The 17422-nt window shown below is 59.6% G+C and overlaps 1 protein-coding gene across 1 annotated transcript in view; it reads right to left on the reverse strand.

The window, feature by feature from the left end:
- COL6A3 (collagen type VI alpha 3 chain) overlaps positions 1-17422 on the reverse strand; it is a gene marked incomplete at its 5' end in the record, with an annotated part of 57111 nt that overhangs the window by 607 nt on the left and 39082 nt on the right. The window contains 8 exons of the mRNA XM_084238005.1: positions 200-364; positions 7453-7551; positions 8510-8773; positions 9943-10337; positions 12163-12262; positions 13741-14439; positions 15664-15760; positions 16925-17418. Coding sequence (XP_084094131.1) covers positions 200-364; positions 7453-7551; positions 8510-8773; positions 9943-10337; positions 12163-12262; positions 13741-14439; positions 15664-15760; positions 16925-17418 — 2313 coding nt within the window. The remainder of the gene's footprint in view (positions 1-199; positions 365-7452; positions 7552-8509; positions 8774-9942; positions 10338-12162; positions 12263-13740; positions 14440-15663; positions 15761-16924; positions 17419-17422) is intronic.

The raw sequence follows: 17422 nt of genomic DNA on the forward strand, positions 1-17422 counted from the left end.
TGCGAGGACCGGCCACAGCTGGCCTGCGGCTCGATAGTGACTCAGGAAATTAACTCAGTGGGTTTGCTCTGAACATCTTCCTCCCCTGAAGACACCACTTTGCTCCCCGCCCCAGCCACCCCACCTCAGGCATTTGGGGAAAGTGAATTCCTGGCGCGGGCCTGACTCGCAAGGCCAAGCTCTGAGCAGAGCCACTTACCAGGACCGCAGACCTTTTCACATTCGTCCTGCGTCTCGAATCTGTTCTCGTTCCCACTGCAGCCTCCGTACCAGAACCGGCCACAGCTTTTGCTTTTGGAGTCATAGAACCATTTCAGCACGAATTTCCTGCACGTTCCGACGTCCTTGGGCAGCTTGCAGATGTCTGTAACGACAGGGGACGGCGCGTCCGTCAGGCCGGCGGTCGCTCGGCCGGGGCCGGGCTGAGGTTGGTCTCAACCTGGGTCTCCTCACCGCCGGACGGCACAGTCGCCCCGTTCTGTTTTGTGAGCCCGAAAGACACCGTGTGGATGACAGGACTTCAGCGGCTGCACCCCGAATCCTGTGCAGCCCCCCGGGGTCGCGTCAGGGGCAAGGAGCCGTGCCTCCGCCCTGCCGTTTTACTCCCCAATTCCTGCCACATTCGCGCCCCCGGGAAGAAACCAGCGCTTAGAACCGCGGCGTTTTCTGCTCCCTGGCAAAGGGCGATGAAGCCAGGTCAGAACAGAGCTCAGAACAAGACGTACGATGCGCTGTGAGCCGCGTGGGTGGAAAAGAAAAGTTAAAGTGGAAAAGAAAACCTATGTGCACGTGCGTGTGCATGTGCGTGTGGCCTTGTGCCTCGGGGACCCGCCACGTCTGCCACGTGAGGTCAGAGTGCTTGACACTGGCATGGGGTTCGTGGCGGTAGGACGCAGGCCCAGCTGCCCCGGATGGACAGCCTCCCTCCCCACATCGAGGAAGTTTACATGTCGGACACGCGGCCTGATGGTGTCCAGCTGTGCCTGGAGAGGCGTGTCTGTGGCTGCACAGTAAAGCTTCTGTTTACTTCCGGCAAACTCCAGATTGTGCCAGGAAAGAGGCGCCTCTGTGCCGGCCCTATCTGAAGGTCGGCGCAAACTCTCAGCCAGCGCCCCACAGACCCTAGGTGTTGGCGGGGCAGTGGGCATGCTGGGCACCCAGCCACCGTGCAGGGGGCCCCTCCAGGTCTTGCCCCCAGCTCCACAGCTGCTCACAGCTGCAGAGGCGGTGGCATCCAAGGTCTGATGGGTGCTGAGAAGCAAAGGGGGAAACCAAGGTCAGCAGCTTGAGCTGACCCTAAGGGCTGGACTCTAAAGGACAGGGTGTTGGGGGCCAGAGCCAGAGACCTGCTGAGGTTCGAAGGCTCTCGGTGACCGGGGAGGGCTGGCACCCAGCATGGGGCTGGCACCACAGCGCGACATCTGTCCTACCCTCCCAAGCAGGCAGCTGGAGACCCAGAGCTTGGAGGCCCCAGGCGGGAGGCCAGGACACAGCGCTGCCACCTGAGAGAGCAATGCTCTGCCTCGCACCAGCGCAGCAGGTGAGCCTGGCTCTCAAGGAGTGTGATGGAGGAGCCACGCAGGGAGAGGTCACCCCACCTGCAGCACAACCCCGCTTTACTAGCTGCTTCCCCCGATGGTGGAAGGTCCAGGCCAAGGGCCACCTCACCCCTCCCCTCTCTCACCAGAGCAGCCCCGAAGGCCCATGTTTGTTCTCCTATGGCAGCTCCCGGAGCCCTGGCCATCTGTGTCCAGCTGCCCGTCCCCAGCGCCATGGGCCAGCACCAGGGAACAGCACAGTGCCCCCCAACCTGCAGCTCTCCAGGGCCTCTGGCACCACCAAACTGTGCCTCTTGCATTTCACACCCTCTGTCCGGCCACCTGGACTCTGCTAAGGGGACAGATGCGGCCACTATGAGCGGACGCTGGAAAGAGCAGGAAAACAGCTCAGGATCATTATTCAGGGGCAGCATGTAGGCCCCCACAGTGAAGGCTGGAGACCAGCCAGTCCCTAACCCCAAGGCGTCTCAGAGCTCCAGGCTCCCATGCCCTGGTTTCTGAATTTGGGTTGACACAACCGTTCCAACATAAAACTGTCTGACTGTCCAAAGAGGTGTGGTTGGACTCCCTGGGCTTCTCTGGAATCAGATCCCGGGCACAGCCTCACTCACGTTTTCCTGCCATGAGGGGGCCCCTGGGGACCCCCGAAGCCCAAGCCCCCCAGCCCAGAGGCGGGCCTGGCTGTCACTCTCTTCCGGTCCTGCTGTTGAGGAGCGAGGGGAGCCCAGAGCGTGGGGCGAGGACATGAGCGACGCTCTCATCCGGCTCACTTTCGCCTGGGAGAAGCAAGTAAAAAATTTCATCCTAAAAGAAGGACCTGGAGGCCTGACTCGGGCACCATCGTGAGACCCTCCAGGCCCGTGAGCCTCTGGAGGAAGCGGTGGGGCCAGGTCTGCTCGCAGAAGCCACTGCCACCGACCCAGGATGTCCCTGGACAGTGGGAGATGGCCCGGCTCAGCCCGACGGACGCGTGGGCACATGCGGCCTCCATGCAGGGCTGCGGGGTGTGGGGTGACGTGGTCAGCAGTGGCTGTGGGGCCAGGGCCTGGCCGTCAGACCTCCCTCAGCTGTGCGGGCTGAATTCTCCTCGGCGAGTGGAGTATTTTATAATTAGAAATAAATTGCTATCTAACACAGACAAAGAACTCAATTGAAAAACCTTTTCCTTCTCTCCGGTTGAGGAGCTACAGCGTCCACACGGCTCAGGTCTCGGCTTGGACGCTTCAAACCAGCAAGTCACCACGGCTCCCGCGTGTCTCTGGTAAAGCGGAAGGGGAAGGCGGCGGCGGCCGGGCTGCGGCTGTGAACGCGGGACGGGCGCCTCCTCCATTCATGGCCTCAAACACAAGGCGGAGGCTGGAGAGCCTCAGGCCCAGGGTGGGTGGCGCGGCCACGCGCTCCCGCCTCAGCAGCCAGCATGGTTTCCCGAGAGGAAGAAATCTCCAGGGTCCAGATCTGGGCTCAGAAGCTACCCCGAAAATGTTTTTCTTCTTGACTTTATTTTAAACGCGGTTGTGCTTATGTTTCGGACCCTTTGCTCTCGTAGATCTTGACCTTCATATTTTAAGCTTTTATGCTTCACAATAAAAAAAGATGCCAAGAGCCCTTGGCGCTCACCCCACCAAACATGGCAACTGGCCGAGACGCCTTCTCACGCGGCCTTGCGGGTAGGAGTCCCCTCTGGCCCGGGGAGGAAGGACGTGTCGCCCTTTAACTCTCGCAACCTGTGGGTTAAGTTAGTTCTTTCATTGCCTTGAACGCGTCCATTTTGCCCATCACTTCACTAAGCCTTCTACTCCCAGCGGACGCCGGCCAGCCCAGCGCTGTGTTTCATCAAGTCTAAGATACCGATTCCAGCCACTGGGCCGCCGGGGAGAGGGAGGGGGCCTTCACTCCCTTGATATGAGAACACTTCCACTCTCACTGTATGCACCACCAGGACCAAGCCGTGCACTCTCACCGCTGTGAGCCACACGCCGGGCCCCAGGCAGGGCCCTGCGTCCTGCCCCTGAGCCGAGCGAGCTTAGTTCCTCCGGGCCCAGAGAACGGGCCCCAAACGCCCGCCCGGCAGAGTGGCTGCTCCCCCAGACGGCTGCCATCTAGACTAAGGCAGGGGGAGGCGACACACTGCGGGCTGTTTGGCTGTCTCCTGCAGGAAGACCCTGCCTGCACGCAGGTGCGCAGCCAATGGGTTAAGACTCGTTTTGCAGCACTGCAAAAAGTAAGTTTCCTGAAAAAGATTGTTTATTGCTTAGAAACACCCAAGAATTTTAGCTTTACTTACAAAATGCATAGAAAATATCTGCCCAAGACTTGGAAAGCCGGAAAGCAGGAGGAGGGCAGAGGAGGGGGAAACTGAAACTAGCCACGGAGCCCAAATTCGTGACAGCGCAGCCCTCCCGACACCAGCAGGACGGAGACGGAAGCAGCGTGGCTTCTTAAGGCCGTGCGAACCACGGAAGATCTGTTCGTCCCAGCGAACGGCCACTGAGAAGCCTCAAACGTAGCACAGAGAACTTGAGCGCGCTGGGGGATGCGGAGCGTGGAGGGTGCTCCGTGGGGATGTGCGCGTTCTGCTGTGGATCATCCAAGGGCAGACCGTGCTGCAGTCCAGGGTCCTGGGCAGCTGGTGATGGTGCCGCTGGCCCGGGGACCGGTCAGCCTTCGAGGGGGCCTAGGTCTTCCTGCCGGCCTCACCTCCACACCAACCCAGCTGCCCCTGGGCACAGAGACCCTCCCAGCCCACCCCACACTGCACCTTCCTCAGGGTCCCAAGAAGGAGGGTCCATGAAACCCACGCATCTCAAAACGGGCACAGTTAATGCAGCCGGGGAAATGCCCGTCAGGGTCAACCCCTCCCCCATCCCTAGGGCACTCGGACCACTTCGTGGAGATTTTTCCCACAAACTCCTGGCCAGATCCAAACACACACCACCACATTTCCTAAATCCACTGCAGTGAACGTGACAAAATACAGCTCCTTAAAATATTACCAGCACCAAGGAAATCTCTCACCCTCAGCAAGGCACCAAGAGCTCTACACGTACGAACCCTGTTCCCAGCGACTCGTTGCCACAGAAAATAAGAACCACCGGCCTGCACGGCCACATGCAAACTGAGGTTGAAAACTTGATTTTGCCTGAATTGTCTCAAAAACACTCTTTAGGGAAACAGGGCACGTCGTGGTCCCTGGCAGTTGCGTGCAAAACACCAGGCAGCTAGAGGAGTTATTATTACGTTTCTAGTTATTTGAATGACTACAGTTTCAAAGCTACCTAATAAAGGGTTAGTTGTCCTTTTTCTACCTGCAAAATGTGAGTATCATCAAAATCTCCACCCAGGGGAAATTTCTAAGATGTCTTAAAATGACGTAAATCCAGGGACAGGAGGGAAGTGCTTGGGAGGAGGAGGAGCATGCGCTTTCATTTTCTAATTCTGTTTACCCACTTTGGGTTTTAAGCATTGTCAACATCCGATTAATTCAAAAAGCTCCCAAAACAGGGAACTGCGTTGAGCCCTTCTGGGGCAGGGCGCCATCAGTGCGAGGACTGGAGACGCCCGACAAGGGGTCTTAAGAAAAGCAAGTGGGACCTCCTTGGGGGTGCAAGGGGTTAAGACGAAACCTAGGAAGCTGTCCACAGCCTCTGCAGCACGAGTCCGATCCCCAGCCAGGTTGCTACCCACACGGCGCAGCAGCCCTCTCCCGTCCCCCCGCTGCTCCCCTCAGCAGTGGATTTCAGGAGATTGGCCTGTTCTGCTCCCCACTCTGTCTCTGGTGAGTCTTCTCACTCCTGCACCTCTGGCCTGTACCCCGGTTCTTGTATGCATAAATAAATAAATCTTTAAAAAAAAAAAAGGAAAGAAAGAAGAAAGAAAAGCAGGTGATTTCTGTCCTGTGCTGACCTGAAAGCCTTGGTGGGACGCGGACGTGCAGCCGTGACGTGGTGAAAGGACACTCGGGCTTGAGGGTTAAGAAGGAATCAGAATGAAGGCGGAAGGTTCTCTCCGTCTGCCTAAGCACTGGCAGGCTTGAGAGACACAAGCCTGATTTCAAAACCCACAGGGAGAGCAGCGCGCGGGGCTGGGGACCTGGCCCGACATCCCTGCTGCGTCTGGGGCTGCGCTCGGTCTGAGCCAGCGAGCAGCCTGCCGGGGTCCCGCTTCAAGACTGGGTGGTGATGCGAGCGACGCCATTGGATACTCTTGTCCTGGACCAGACACTAAAGAACCAAAACATCCCCACATCTCGCAGGTAATTGGCCCCCAGCCATCTTGTGTCAACGATGCACCGAATTCCCTAGAGATGGTCCCTTCCCCACACTCCATGCGGGCGGAGTCAGCGTGGCCGGAAGCAGGGGCGTGGCTCTGAGCATCTTTGACCCCACCTGAACTTTGTCTTTGAGAAAAGCCTCAGTGGGCCCCGGGGAGGTCACCCCAGGACGCGCTGGGGAGGGCTCCGGACTGCAGGGCCACCAGCCAGGGGCGGCCTCGTCCGGGGGACAGCCTTCCAGGTCCCTGGCTCAGGCCACAGGGAGCTGTGGAAGTCTAAAGGGTTTCTGCCCATCTTTCCATGGGGAAGACTGGAGGACTCTGAGACGCACGGGGCTCCCTACAACAGAGACCAACTCCTAACTTGTTTCCAAAAGCAAAGCATTGTGAGTATTTTCCAGCTCTGTTTCATTCATGCGCGCTTATTACACTTCTTTGTTGTGATCGTTTCGCAATTCCTGCATTGACGTGGTATGTTGGTTCTAGTAACTCCTAATGCCAATTGTCATTCATGGTCCTCGGAAGGAATGATAGATGATTGATTGATAGATGGATAGAGAGATGGGTGGGTGGGTGGACAGATGATGACAGACAGGTGGACAGACACAGAGGCAGACAGAGACAGGGACAGAGGCACATTATCCGTAGACGCAGGGAGTGTCCATCAATGAAGGAAAGCATTCGAGCAGATCCCTTCCAGAAATAACTATGACACCAAGATGGATGGCATGTGGAGTCAGAAGATACCCAGAACCTTCTAAATGCATGAAACACAGGAGATAAGGTCCAGACTCTACTGCACGGACACAGTGGACATCACTGTTAACACTTAGAGAGGAGAGAGTAAGACGAGGACTGCAGACGCAGCAGCCCACAAAGCCGTGGCGGTGGCATCCGACACCCGCACGTCACAAAACACTGGCCCACCAAGAAGCCTCTTGGCGCTCGCCATGCCGTTCTCCTGCTCGGTGACCAAGACAGGCGTGCTCACGAGACAACGCTCCTCTCCCCGGCGTGGCCAGACAGCAATCACCACAGTCTGGAGACTTTCTGCTCGGGGCGGACAGAGCGCTGCCCGTGGCACCCTGACTGTGGTCACCAGCGCCAGCGCCTTTGGCCCAACACTCTCACAGCAGAGCAACCGGCTGACCCAGGCGCGGGCCTCTCACAGACGCGCCGACCTATGCTGGTCAGAGACCGGCTTGCAAGAGCCCCTGCCGGGCAGCTGGCAGCTCCAGTCTCCGGCTCACAGGCACAGGCGCATGCAGGAGGCGTGACATGTTGAGCCAGGGCCATCCTCACAGACCCCTGACTGGGGGGCAGCCCTGCACGGCAGGATCTCAGAACCACGTCGGTGTGGGTCGAGGGGGTGGCTAGCGGTGCTCGGCTTCCTGGCTATGACCCCACGCAGCTCCCGTCCGATTTTCTCTATGTGCCGGGTCGTGGGAGGTGAGTGACCACGCAGGACACAGACGAGGCCACCACTGGCGCAGGGAGCCGAGGCAGGACTCCCCAGGGACGTTGGACCGGGCCCAACTTCTGACCCAGAAGTAGAACGTCCATGGTTTAACGGCTTGCGAGAACGCGTCCTTCCGCGCCAGGGACCCCACGCCTCGTGGCTTACCTATTTCTGCGCCAGCCATGGGGTCTGTGTTCACCATCAGGTCGATGGTTGCACTGGAAGCCGACCTGGCTGCCGGTGGGGGTGGCGGCTGCGTTTTCTCTGTAAATGAAAACAAACGCAAATGGCAGGTAGGTCAGACCCAAAGGACTCGGGAATCCCGAGGGCGGGGCAGACGTGGCTTTCTGGCCATGAGGACTGGTGTGAGGTGCAGCCCCGAGAGCCCGAGCAGCCCCTGCGCTGAGCCCGCCCAGGGGAGTCACCGCCCGTGGCAACGAGCAAGCCCCCGGCTCCGCACAATCACACAAGCTCTTCGCTGCTGTCCGGGAAAGCAGGCCCCTGGGGGGTGGGGACGGTCCCCGACGCCCGTGCTCACGGCCCAGGCCCTGGTAACTGGGGGCTCCCTTTGCTCAAGCACAGCTCCTTGAGCGCAACAACACCCCCTGGGGGAGAGGAGGGGCCTGCACCCGCGGAGCAGTGGGATCAAGGAGGAAGGGAGAATCCAGAAGAACTTGGGGGGTCGTGAGCAGCCAAGAAAGACTGGAAATGCACACAAGGGAAGGCCTCAGGGAAGTGGGGGGGCCAGGAGCCAGAGCGGCAGAGGGCAGAGCCCAGCCCGGAGGGCCATGGAGGAAGGACGATGCCCTCTCTTCACGGCCTGGCTGTGGTGGGGGCGGGGGGGCGAGACTTCAGGGGCTCCCGGCTCCTCCCTAGGGAGCCCAGAGGTGCACTCACTGCACTGATGAGGGGAGCCCCTCCTGGATCACGGCCCTGTGGCTGCCTAGACCCCAGGCCCCAGCAGAAGGCAGGGGCCCCACTAGCGATCTGTGCGCCAGCCCGGGCCCCAGAGGCAGGAGGCGGGGAACGGTCCCCGCCGGGACCCAGTTTCCACGACCCCATGAAGATGGCCCGGCCCGAGTCCCCAGGACTATGCTTGAGCGGCGTCACTGGTCCAGACCAGACGGCGCGAGCGGAACGGCCGACGCCCCACAGCATCCAGGTGGGGGGTGGGCGTGGGGGCGGGGACGTGGGGGTTTGGGGGCCCCCTCTTCATACTCACTTGTGCTGAAGGTGCCGTGGTAGGTGGCTCGGACCTGGGCCCTCAGGTAGCAGACCACGGTCACGTGGTAGGTGTGGCCGGCCCTCAGGCCCCCGACGGTGCGCTCCGCCACGGAGAGGTTCTGCCTCAGGACCAGGGACTGGTCGTGGGCTGAGGTGATGATCAGGTGGTAAAAGTACGGGCTGGGGGGCTCTGGCCGCTCCCAGCGCAGCTTGGCGCTGTTCTCCGTGACCTCAGACACGTGGACCTCCCGGGGCAGCTTAGCTGGGGGAGCAAAGCCCAGAGTGAGACCAACAGGAAGGCCCGGGGCCACCGACAGGGCACAGGGGGGCGGCCGCCCCAGCGCGGAAGGCTGTGGAGCTGCAGGGAGGACGGGACCCGCAAGGGACAGCACCCCAAGAGCTCTCGCGGACTCTGCGGGAAGGGAGAGGCCAGGAGCTGGGGTCTGCACGGCAGGTGGGTCAAGCAGCACAAGACTCGTAACAGCAACCGCTGAGGCGGCTGCCCAGGTGATGGGGTGGGGGGAGGGACAAAGGGCCAAGGGGCTATAAGGAGGGGGTTAATCAATTAGCTAATTAATCTAAAACCCCAACATGTTGGGACCCACGGCCGCCCGCCCCAGGCAGACGCGCCACACCAGCAGCCCAAGTCTCAGGAAGCAGCTCCGGCCCCTGAGAAACGTGCCCCCAACATGAGCCGTGAAATCCCACCAAAGGCCTCTCGACTCGTGGGCCCAGCACCTAGGAGCATCCCCTCACCCAACATCCCACTACGGAGCCCCTCCAAGCAGCCAGGGTCCAGGATGCCGGCCCGATGTGGGGTTCAATACAGAATGAACCCACAATTTAAAACATGGACGTCGTCAAATCTGAGGGCATCTCCCCTCTCAGAGAAGGAAGGCGATTCCATCTCACAGGCCTCACCGGCCGCCCTCCCGCGGGCAGCTCGTGACATCCCAAAGTGTCACTTGGCGTCTTCGAGTACAGAGAGGGGCATACTGGGCCACTGCACCCCCACACCCCGGAATCTGCTCTGCCTGCAGAGCCTCTCGTGCAGGGGCGGAGGTTTGCAGCCACCAGGGGCCTGTCAGACGCTCTGAGTCAGTCTGAGGCCATGGGACTGGCCCCGGCCAAGCTCTCCTGCGCCTGTTTCCCACCTGGAAGCCAGGGGCAGCTTTTCTCTGTCTCCCTGCACCCCTACTTCTGCATAGACCTCTCCCCTCTGCCTAGGAAGCCTGGTTCTCCAGGAGAGGCAGGGCGCGCCAAGCCCCACGTCCCAGAGAATGAGGCTCCTGCCCTGCCCCACGGCGGGTCTTGAGGTGCAATGGGAAGCAGGAAGAGGAGATGCATCTCACCCACTCTCTACAGGGGCTCACTAGCCTCATGGGGATTGGAAAAGATTGTTTGCAAACAGAAAAACCGCAAAGCCCTTACCCACGGGCTTGGCTGTGGCCGGCCTGGTGGTGGCCTGTTTGGCTGCCTGGAGTCTGGGGCCCTCTGGCTTTGTGGCCATAGGCTTGGCAGCCATCGAGTTTCTGGCTGTGGGCCTCCCTCCTGCTGGCCTCCCTGCTGCTAGCCTCGCAGCCACGGGGGGTCTGGCCGTGGCTGTCCGTGTGGCCTCCGGCTTGGTGGCCTCCGGCTTGGCAGCCACAGGCTTGGCGGCCACGGGCCTGGCAGGAGCCGGTTTCTCAGCAGCTGGCTTGGCCACGGGCAGATTCGCCGCTGGGACCGGCTTCACGGTGGAGGCCACGGCACCCATGCTGGCCGTCAGCTTCATGGTCATCACCGGTTTGGATGTAGGACTTGAAGTAACGTTATTTGGGACATTCCTGTTGAGACAAATTAAATGCTGTCTTGTCTCCCCTTATATGTCTTTCTGCCTGATCCCTGAAATCAACGACGACAGAGCCCCGGGAGCGGGTCTTGAGGAAGTTGCCCTGTCAGCAAAATGCAAACAGTTGTTCCCACAGACCACGGGCGGCGCTGCGTGTCCTAAAGCCGCCCTCGGAGGAGGCGCGCAGAAACCACGCTGCTGCGTAGAACGCCATGGGTCGCCAGCGGCTGTGCTGTCCTGTAAACCCACCTGACGTCTTATCTCCGACTTATAAAATAAAGGCAGGGCAAGAATAAAGAGACAAAAGTGAAATAGTTAAAAGAAATAGTAAAAGTTAAAACTATTAAAAGAGTTTATAGTTTCACGCCCAGGCTTATATTGTGTCTGTGTTAACATGGGTGGCTGTTGTGTTACGATTTCTTGATCTCTAAAGAGATCAATTTACAGACCCCTAAAGAGAACGGGGTGTAATCACAGACTCCCTTTGCTGGCTCTGGTCCTAAGCTGGACTGCTCCACTTTCTGGATATTTCCTCCCATAGGTCATATGCAGCGTATTTTCATGATGATTTTATAAACTCCAAACTCTAGGGTCCTTTGTTCATTCTGTTTTTCTAAAGAAAAGGGTGAGCCATGGGAATGTTCTGGAGAATGAATAAAGATGAATCAAGGCCCGACAGGAGCACTGTGGCCCGAGATCAAGCAGGACAGGCGTCCTGGCTCCAACCCCGGCCCAATTGCCCCAGCGGTAATGCCCAAGTCCGGCTCTAGACACAGGAGCTGGGGAGGCAAGGGCTCTGTGGAGGAAGGGCGGCTCCCTCCCCACCCTGGAGTCCTCGGGAGTAAGCCAGACGCGCATTTGTCATGGATCATTCAGATCCACATCTCCTGGGGCACAACAGTCCGAGCCCCTATGCCCCCAAAGCAACACGTGCTGCGGCCTTCCAGGGGCATACACCGTCTGACTCAGTTCCTGGGCAAGTGCCAGGGCCTGGCCCTCGCTCGCAGGCCACACTGTCCTCTCTGCTCCCACAGTGGACACTCAAGATGGAGCTGGACCTGGGGTCACTGAGCAGCCTCCCCGATCTGCCTTCCCTGGAAGTGCACGCTGCCTCACACACCGTCACCTGTATCGTGACAGCACACACCATTTTGAGAAGATCCTGGGCCCCTTCTGGCTTATGTATCCGATCCTTCTACGTGAGATCGCCTCGCACAGATGTGGCTATTTGGATATATGGCCCCACCCCCCCACCTGCTCTCCATCCGGGACCTTGACAGCGTGGTGTGGCAGGTCCTCCCACCAAGCCTGGCTCCCCACCCTTGGCTCTAGCTACACTGGCCTCTGCACAAGCTCTGGCCATTGAATGTGAGCCCATGAGGGTTCTGGCCGTGGCTGCAGAGGCCTCGCCCTGTCCATGCTCCCTCCTGCACCCTGCCCAGTCACCCAGTAGAAGAACCCAGCTCACCTCCTGGGAAGTGAGGATAACCAGGAGCAGAGACCACCCTAACCGTCAGTCGTGGCTGCTCAAAGCCTGTGATGAGCCCAATGGAGGCCAGAAGACCTGCCCAGCGGAGCCCAGGCACAAGCTGCCAACCCACAGACTTGCCAGGGAGAGTGTTGTAAGCCACTGTGTTGGGGCAGCTTGTTACTCAGCCAAGCTGACGGATGGCACAGGCCCCACCCAGAGAATCCCCCGCCCGGCCTCTCAGAAGTCACCACTTCTGGGTTTCCTCGGCCCCCATAAAGCCAGGTGTTGCTGGCAGGGGTCTGTGTCCCCCCAGCAGGTAACTTTGGAAACAATAATCACAGCCACTTACACGTGTTTGTGACCAAACTTAACATTCTTGGCCGGCTGGTCCCCTTGGAACCAGTCACACTGCTTCTTGACATCTGGGGACAAGTAAAAAGCATTCTCACCTGGGAAGAAGTGGAAAAAGGTAGCCTCAGTGCCAGCGAATCAACGCAAGTGAAAATTCATCTGCTAACAAGTTAAATGGACCACACGGCAGACCGTCCATAAATATCTGTTGAACCAATGAATTCTTTTAGATAAGCTCAATCCGTGATTTTAAGCATTTCGCATAATGGCACCTGACCCATCGAACACCTTAAGCCAGTATCTGCCACTTGGCAATAGCTGGTGATTAGGTGAGAGGGAATGTAGGCTCAATGTGAGGGGAAAGGCAGGAAAGAAAAATCAAGGCAGAGTTTCTGACAAGTCCCAAACTTGGACATTAGATTATAATCGATCTGCTTTCAACGTTTCTCAACGCTCTGCTTAGCGACACCTTAACATGCAGAAGCAACACCGCCTGGGTGGGTGTGTTGGTTTTCCTTTCGCTTCACATTTTCCCCTAAAATTTTTGGGGAGCAGGTCTTCACATGTCAGAACACTTTTCCCACTGGAATGGGCATCCTCTCCCCTTGCGGGACGAGCATTCCTGGACGCGTTTCTTCCGACTTTCAAAGCTCCCGTGTTAGAGAGCCCTCGGGGCCGACTCTGGGGAAGACTCAGGACTGATACCTCCTCCTCGGGACCATGCTGTGCAGGACCAGCAGCCCATCAGTGAATGGCCAGCAGGTCCTGTACAGAGCACAGTGTCCAGACCGTTGATGGAGAGTGGGGAGCACTCGTGTGAGGGGGACAGCTGGAGACAGGGCTAAGGATTTGCGTGGATTTGCTGCTAAAGGTAGAGAGCTTAGTGGGAAGGAGACATGGCAAAGGCCCAAGGTCATCAAGGGTAAGGTGGGTAGCTAACCCGGATCAATGCAACTCCTTTTAGAAGCTTCCCTGATGCCCACCAGGATGTACTTCTTATGTCAGGGCAGTGTACTAAGTCCTGCATAAAAAGGTGCCCTTGACCCACTCACCCCCCTGGACTGTGTACCATCAGGGACACGTGTCTCTGGCTGGGAGATGACCAGTCAAAGGGGTGCCGAGGACAGGATCTGAGTGCGTGCACTGCCAAGCAGGGCCCTAGAAGTGTGTCTGGGACATGGTGTGTGTATATGGGTGTGCACGTGCGCACACACACACACACACCCCTCAGCAGATACATAGATAGACAGAAAATAGATGGATAGAAAGAATAGATACATGACAGAAAAACAGATACATAGATACATGACAGATACATGATTGTTGAGAGGTAGATGATACAGACAGATAATAGATAGATAGATAGATAGATAGACAGATAGATAGATAGATAGATGGATAGATGATTGATAGATGACAGATAGGTGATGGACTGAAGAAAGTTGATAGAAAGATGGGTAGACGGATGGACAGACGTTTGCTGAGTGCATGGAGGCCAGCATCAGCCACCTGCTGTCTGACCCACAGCCCCGGCCCCACCAGCCTGGGAGCCGGCCCGCCCCCTGCGGGGACTCACTGCTGACGAAGGAGGGCAGCAGCCTCCCAAACCGCATGAGCGGCTCCTCGTTGAGCTCGGTTGACGTCTGCACCAGCTTGAAGAAGACATCGCTGGGCTCGCTGGTGAAGGTGTACAGGTCCTTGACGTTCACCTTCCTGCCGATGCCCAGGATCACAACCAAGTAGCCCTTGCATTTGGCCCGCAGGAGGGCCTGCTGGGCCTCTTCCAGCTGCTGCTCCGGCACCGCCCCGGTCAGCATCAGCACCAGGATCTTCAGGTCGCGCGGGTGCGGGGCCTGCTCGAAGACCGTCTCCACCGTGTAGTCGACGGCCCTGCCCAGGGCCATGGTGCCCTGCAGCTGCGCCACCCGCCTGCTGAGGAAGTTCACCAGCTTCTCCTTGGAGCCGTAATCAGTCAGGGCGCAGTCCACCTTCACAGGCGGCACATCGGGGTCCCCCAGGGACTCGTAGGGGGCCTGCTGCACCACCGCCACCCGGGCAAGGTGCTGGGAGGTCTTGGGGTCTGGGCTGAGGTCCAGTTGCCTGACCAGGTACCCGATGTACTTCTTCATCTCGTTGAACTGGAACAGGGAGGTGGACTCGGAGCTGTCCAAGATGAAAGCCACGTCGACGTCCGAGCTACTGCCCGCTGCTCGCCTGTCCCTGAAGGCCGGTCTCCAGCTGCCAAAGCCGCAGGACGGGTCGACGTTGCAGATGTCTAGGGGAAGCACAGCGGCCACGTCATGACCCCGGGGGACCACAGGGACACCACGAGGACACCACGGGGACATCGTGGCATCCCGCGGGCCTGGGGACTGCGCTGTCTCCGAGGGCAGAGACCTAGCTCGATGGTGCCGGTGGGCCGTGGCCGGCCTCGGCGCTGCAGCTGAGCACAAGCCGCAGCAAATGCGCAAGGCAGGGGGCAGGGGAAAGCGCCCGGCTCCTCTGCCACGCTTGAGGAAGGGCGTTCTCGGAGTCGCAAGTCGGCACATTAAACTCTGAACTCCAGGGTCAGAGGTTCAGCAGCCCCGCGTCCCCTTCTATGTGCAACATGAATCTGCCCGTCAGCGCGGAGCTCCGTCTGGGGAGCCCGCGGGAAATACAGACGCTGCTTGCAGGGGTAGTTACAGAGCCCTCAGGAGCTCCATTTAGCGTAAATCAAGCCTCAATGAGACCCCCCCACACCCCTGAAAATGGCCGCCACCAAAACAATGAGAAATAGCAAGTGCTGGCGAGGGCCGAGGGAAGGAGCCCTGTGCACGGGAGCAGACGGGCCCAGCCCCGGTGGAAAACAGCGTGGAGGGCTCTCGAAGATCAAAAGTAGGTCTGCGATGAGACTGGCAAGGCCACTCCCGGGTGGCCCCGGAAGGACACACAACGCGGGAGTGAAGCCACCCCCAATCCTGCGCCCACGGCGGCCGCGCGGCGGAACAGCCCACGTGTCCAGGCACGATGAGCAACGACGAAGTGCTGCAGGCGCCCAGCGGAACTACCCGGCTATAGGAAAGTGAGCTCTTGCTGTTTGCCACAGGGTGGCTGACCTGGGAGAGGGTGTGCTCAGTGACAAGGTCAGAAGGAGGAAGACAAATAGGGGCCGATTCCACTCACAGGCGGAGCTAAACAAGCAACGCTGCGAGCGGACAGGACCGGAGCATCGCACACCCTGGAAGTCCCACTGCGAATTGAGGCTCCCGGGGCCGGGGCCCGGGGAGGGGCCAGGGACGGTGGCGGTGACCGGGGCGCGTGGCGGGCGTGACACCTGAGGAGGCGTGAGCCCAAGCCCCGGAGCACCTGGCGGGGCAAACCAGCGCTCCCTCAACTAAGCAATTGAATTGGATAAAATCTTTGTGGATGCCGATGACTGCCGCGCACCCAGCGTCCCTCGCTGGACAGTGCGCTGGACCCAGGCTGGACAGGCTCTCCTGCCAGAGGAACCCCTTACCCAGGCAGACGTGGCAGGTCAGGACGGTCTTCAAGAAGCCCTCGAGGTCCCTCCTGGGGGGCAGGACGAGCGCGTGCCCCACCGCCGTGTTGTTGATCTGCGGGAATGGAAGGAAGCGCTTGGTGGGGGCGCGATGAGGGGCTGTGGCCGAGAGCCGAGGGGCAACTGGGTCTCTGAGCACAGCAGGGTCCGCTCATTTGTCGGGGGGACGGGGGCACTGATTGTCACGGAAGAACAGGCTCCCAGAGGGGAGCTGGGGTCCAACCCTCCCCTGCACCCGAGGCTGAAGGACCGAACTCCTGGACTCAGTATCCGCAGCTGTAAACTGGGGTAACCGTGAATTCCCAGTCGTGCTGGATTAGATAATGGGGGTAAAGCCGACGTAAAGGGGCTGGACTATTACCACTATTTTCAGCCATAATAGCAACCAGCAAAGGGGATCCCCACCCACCCCCACTGTCCAGGTCCAGCCAGCAAGGGCTGTGGTGACACAGCCAGGACTTGGCTTAGGGAGATGGGCCGGCCCCACCCACCAGGGTGCCCCCCCCCGAGCACTCACGCGGTGGGGAGCGGCATCTATCTAGCAAATGACAGCTCGGTTTCCACTACGGAAGGGAGGCGCCCAAGCACAGGGCCTGGTCCCGGGGCCCAGAAGGGGAACCGGCCCCTAGAGGTTCCCTCAGGAGACAAGCGGAGGCCAGCAGCCAGGCAGCCTCCCCAGGCCCAAGCATGAGCTCAGCAGCTGCCAACAGCGCGGCAGAATGGGCCCTGGGGCAGTGACCCGCGGCTGGCAGAGGCAGTGGGGAGGCCACTGAACACTTATCTGGGGGGAAAGCCAGCAGAGACCAGCTCGGCCCTCCTGTTCCATGACCCACCCCTCCATGCCTGTCACCCGCTGGAGCAAGACCCAGAACTGACAGCCGCCTCTGCTTGTCATGACAGTCACTGTGTGTCTTCACAGCCATCAGACATGTCGTCTAAGCAGATACAAGGGCACCTCGGCCACTCCGCCTGCGCCTGCCGCCTGCTGCCTGCTGCCTTGGACTCTTGAACAGGGGCCTCAGGGGGCTGGACCCCGATGTTTGGGGGCTGCACAGGAGACTATAGACCTCCAGAGACAGCCCAGGAGCCCTCTCCATGTGAGGAGGGGCCGTGGGAGCAAGGCAGGGTGTGGAGTGTCCTTTGGGCCGCGTCTGGGAAGTGAGGGACTGGAGCCCCCGCAAGCCCTAGGCAGGCCGGCAATGCCAGGGCCAGCACTGACCTGCAGCGCATTGGCCAGCTGGCGGTCCTCCTGGGTGGTAAGGAACAGGGGCGTGATGCCGGCGTCTGAGAGTTTCAGGATGGCCTCCCTGAGCTGTGGGGACGCCCTGCTGGGCTTGTTGCTGAAGAAAACGGCCACTTTCCTCATGAGGAAGCCGCTCCGCACACGCTTGAACGTGTTCCTGGCCACAAACGACATGGCGTTCTCCAGGCTCTGCTGCTTGGATGTGAGGGCAACCTGCAGGTTCCGGATCCTGTCCAGGAGCACGGACTTCCTCTTGGAGTCCGCGAACCGGATCTCCGTGGTCACCTCGTTGTTGTAGGTGACCACAGCCACCCGGGCGCCCCGCGGGCAGTTGCTCTCTGCGATGGTCAGGTCGCCCACGAGCTTCAGCAGCACCTCCCTCATCCGGCTGAAGATGTCCTGGGTGACCCCCTCGGAGGTGTCCAGGGCGAAGGCCAGCTCCGTCGGGAAGACGGGGCATTCCAGGGGCCCTGG

The sequence above is a fragment of the Talpa europaea genome (genome assembly GCF_964194135.1).
Source record: "Talpa europaea genome assembly, chromosome: 1".
In the NCBI taxonomy this organism is placed as follows: domain Eukaryota; kingdom Metazoa; phylum Chordata; class Mammalia; order Eulipotyphla; family Talpidae; genus Talpa; species Talpa europaea.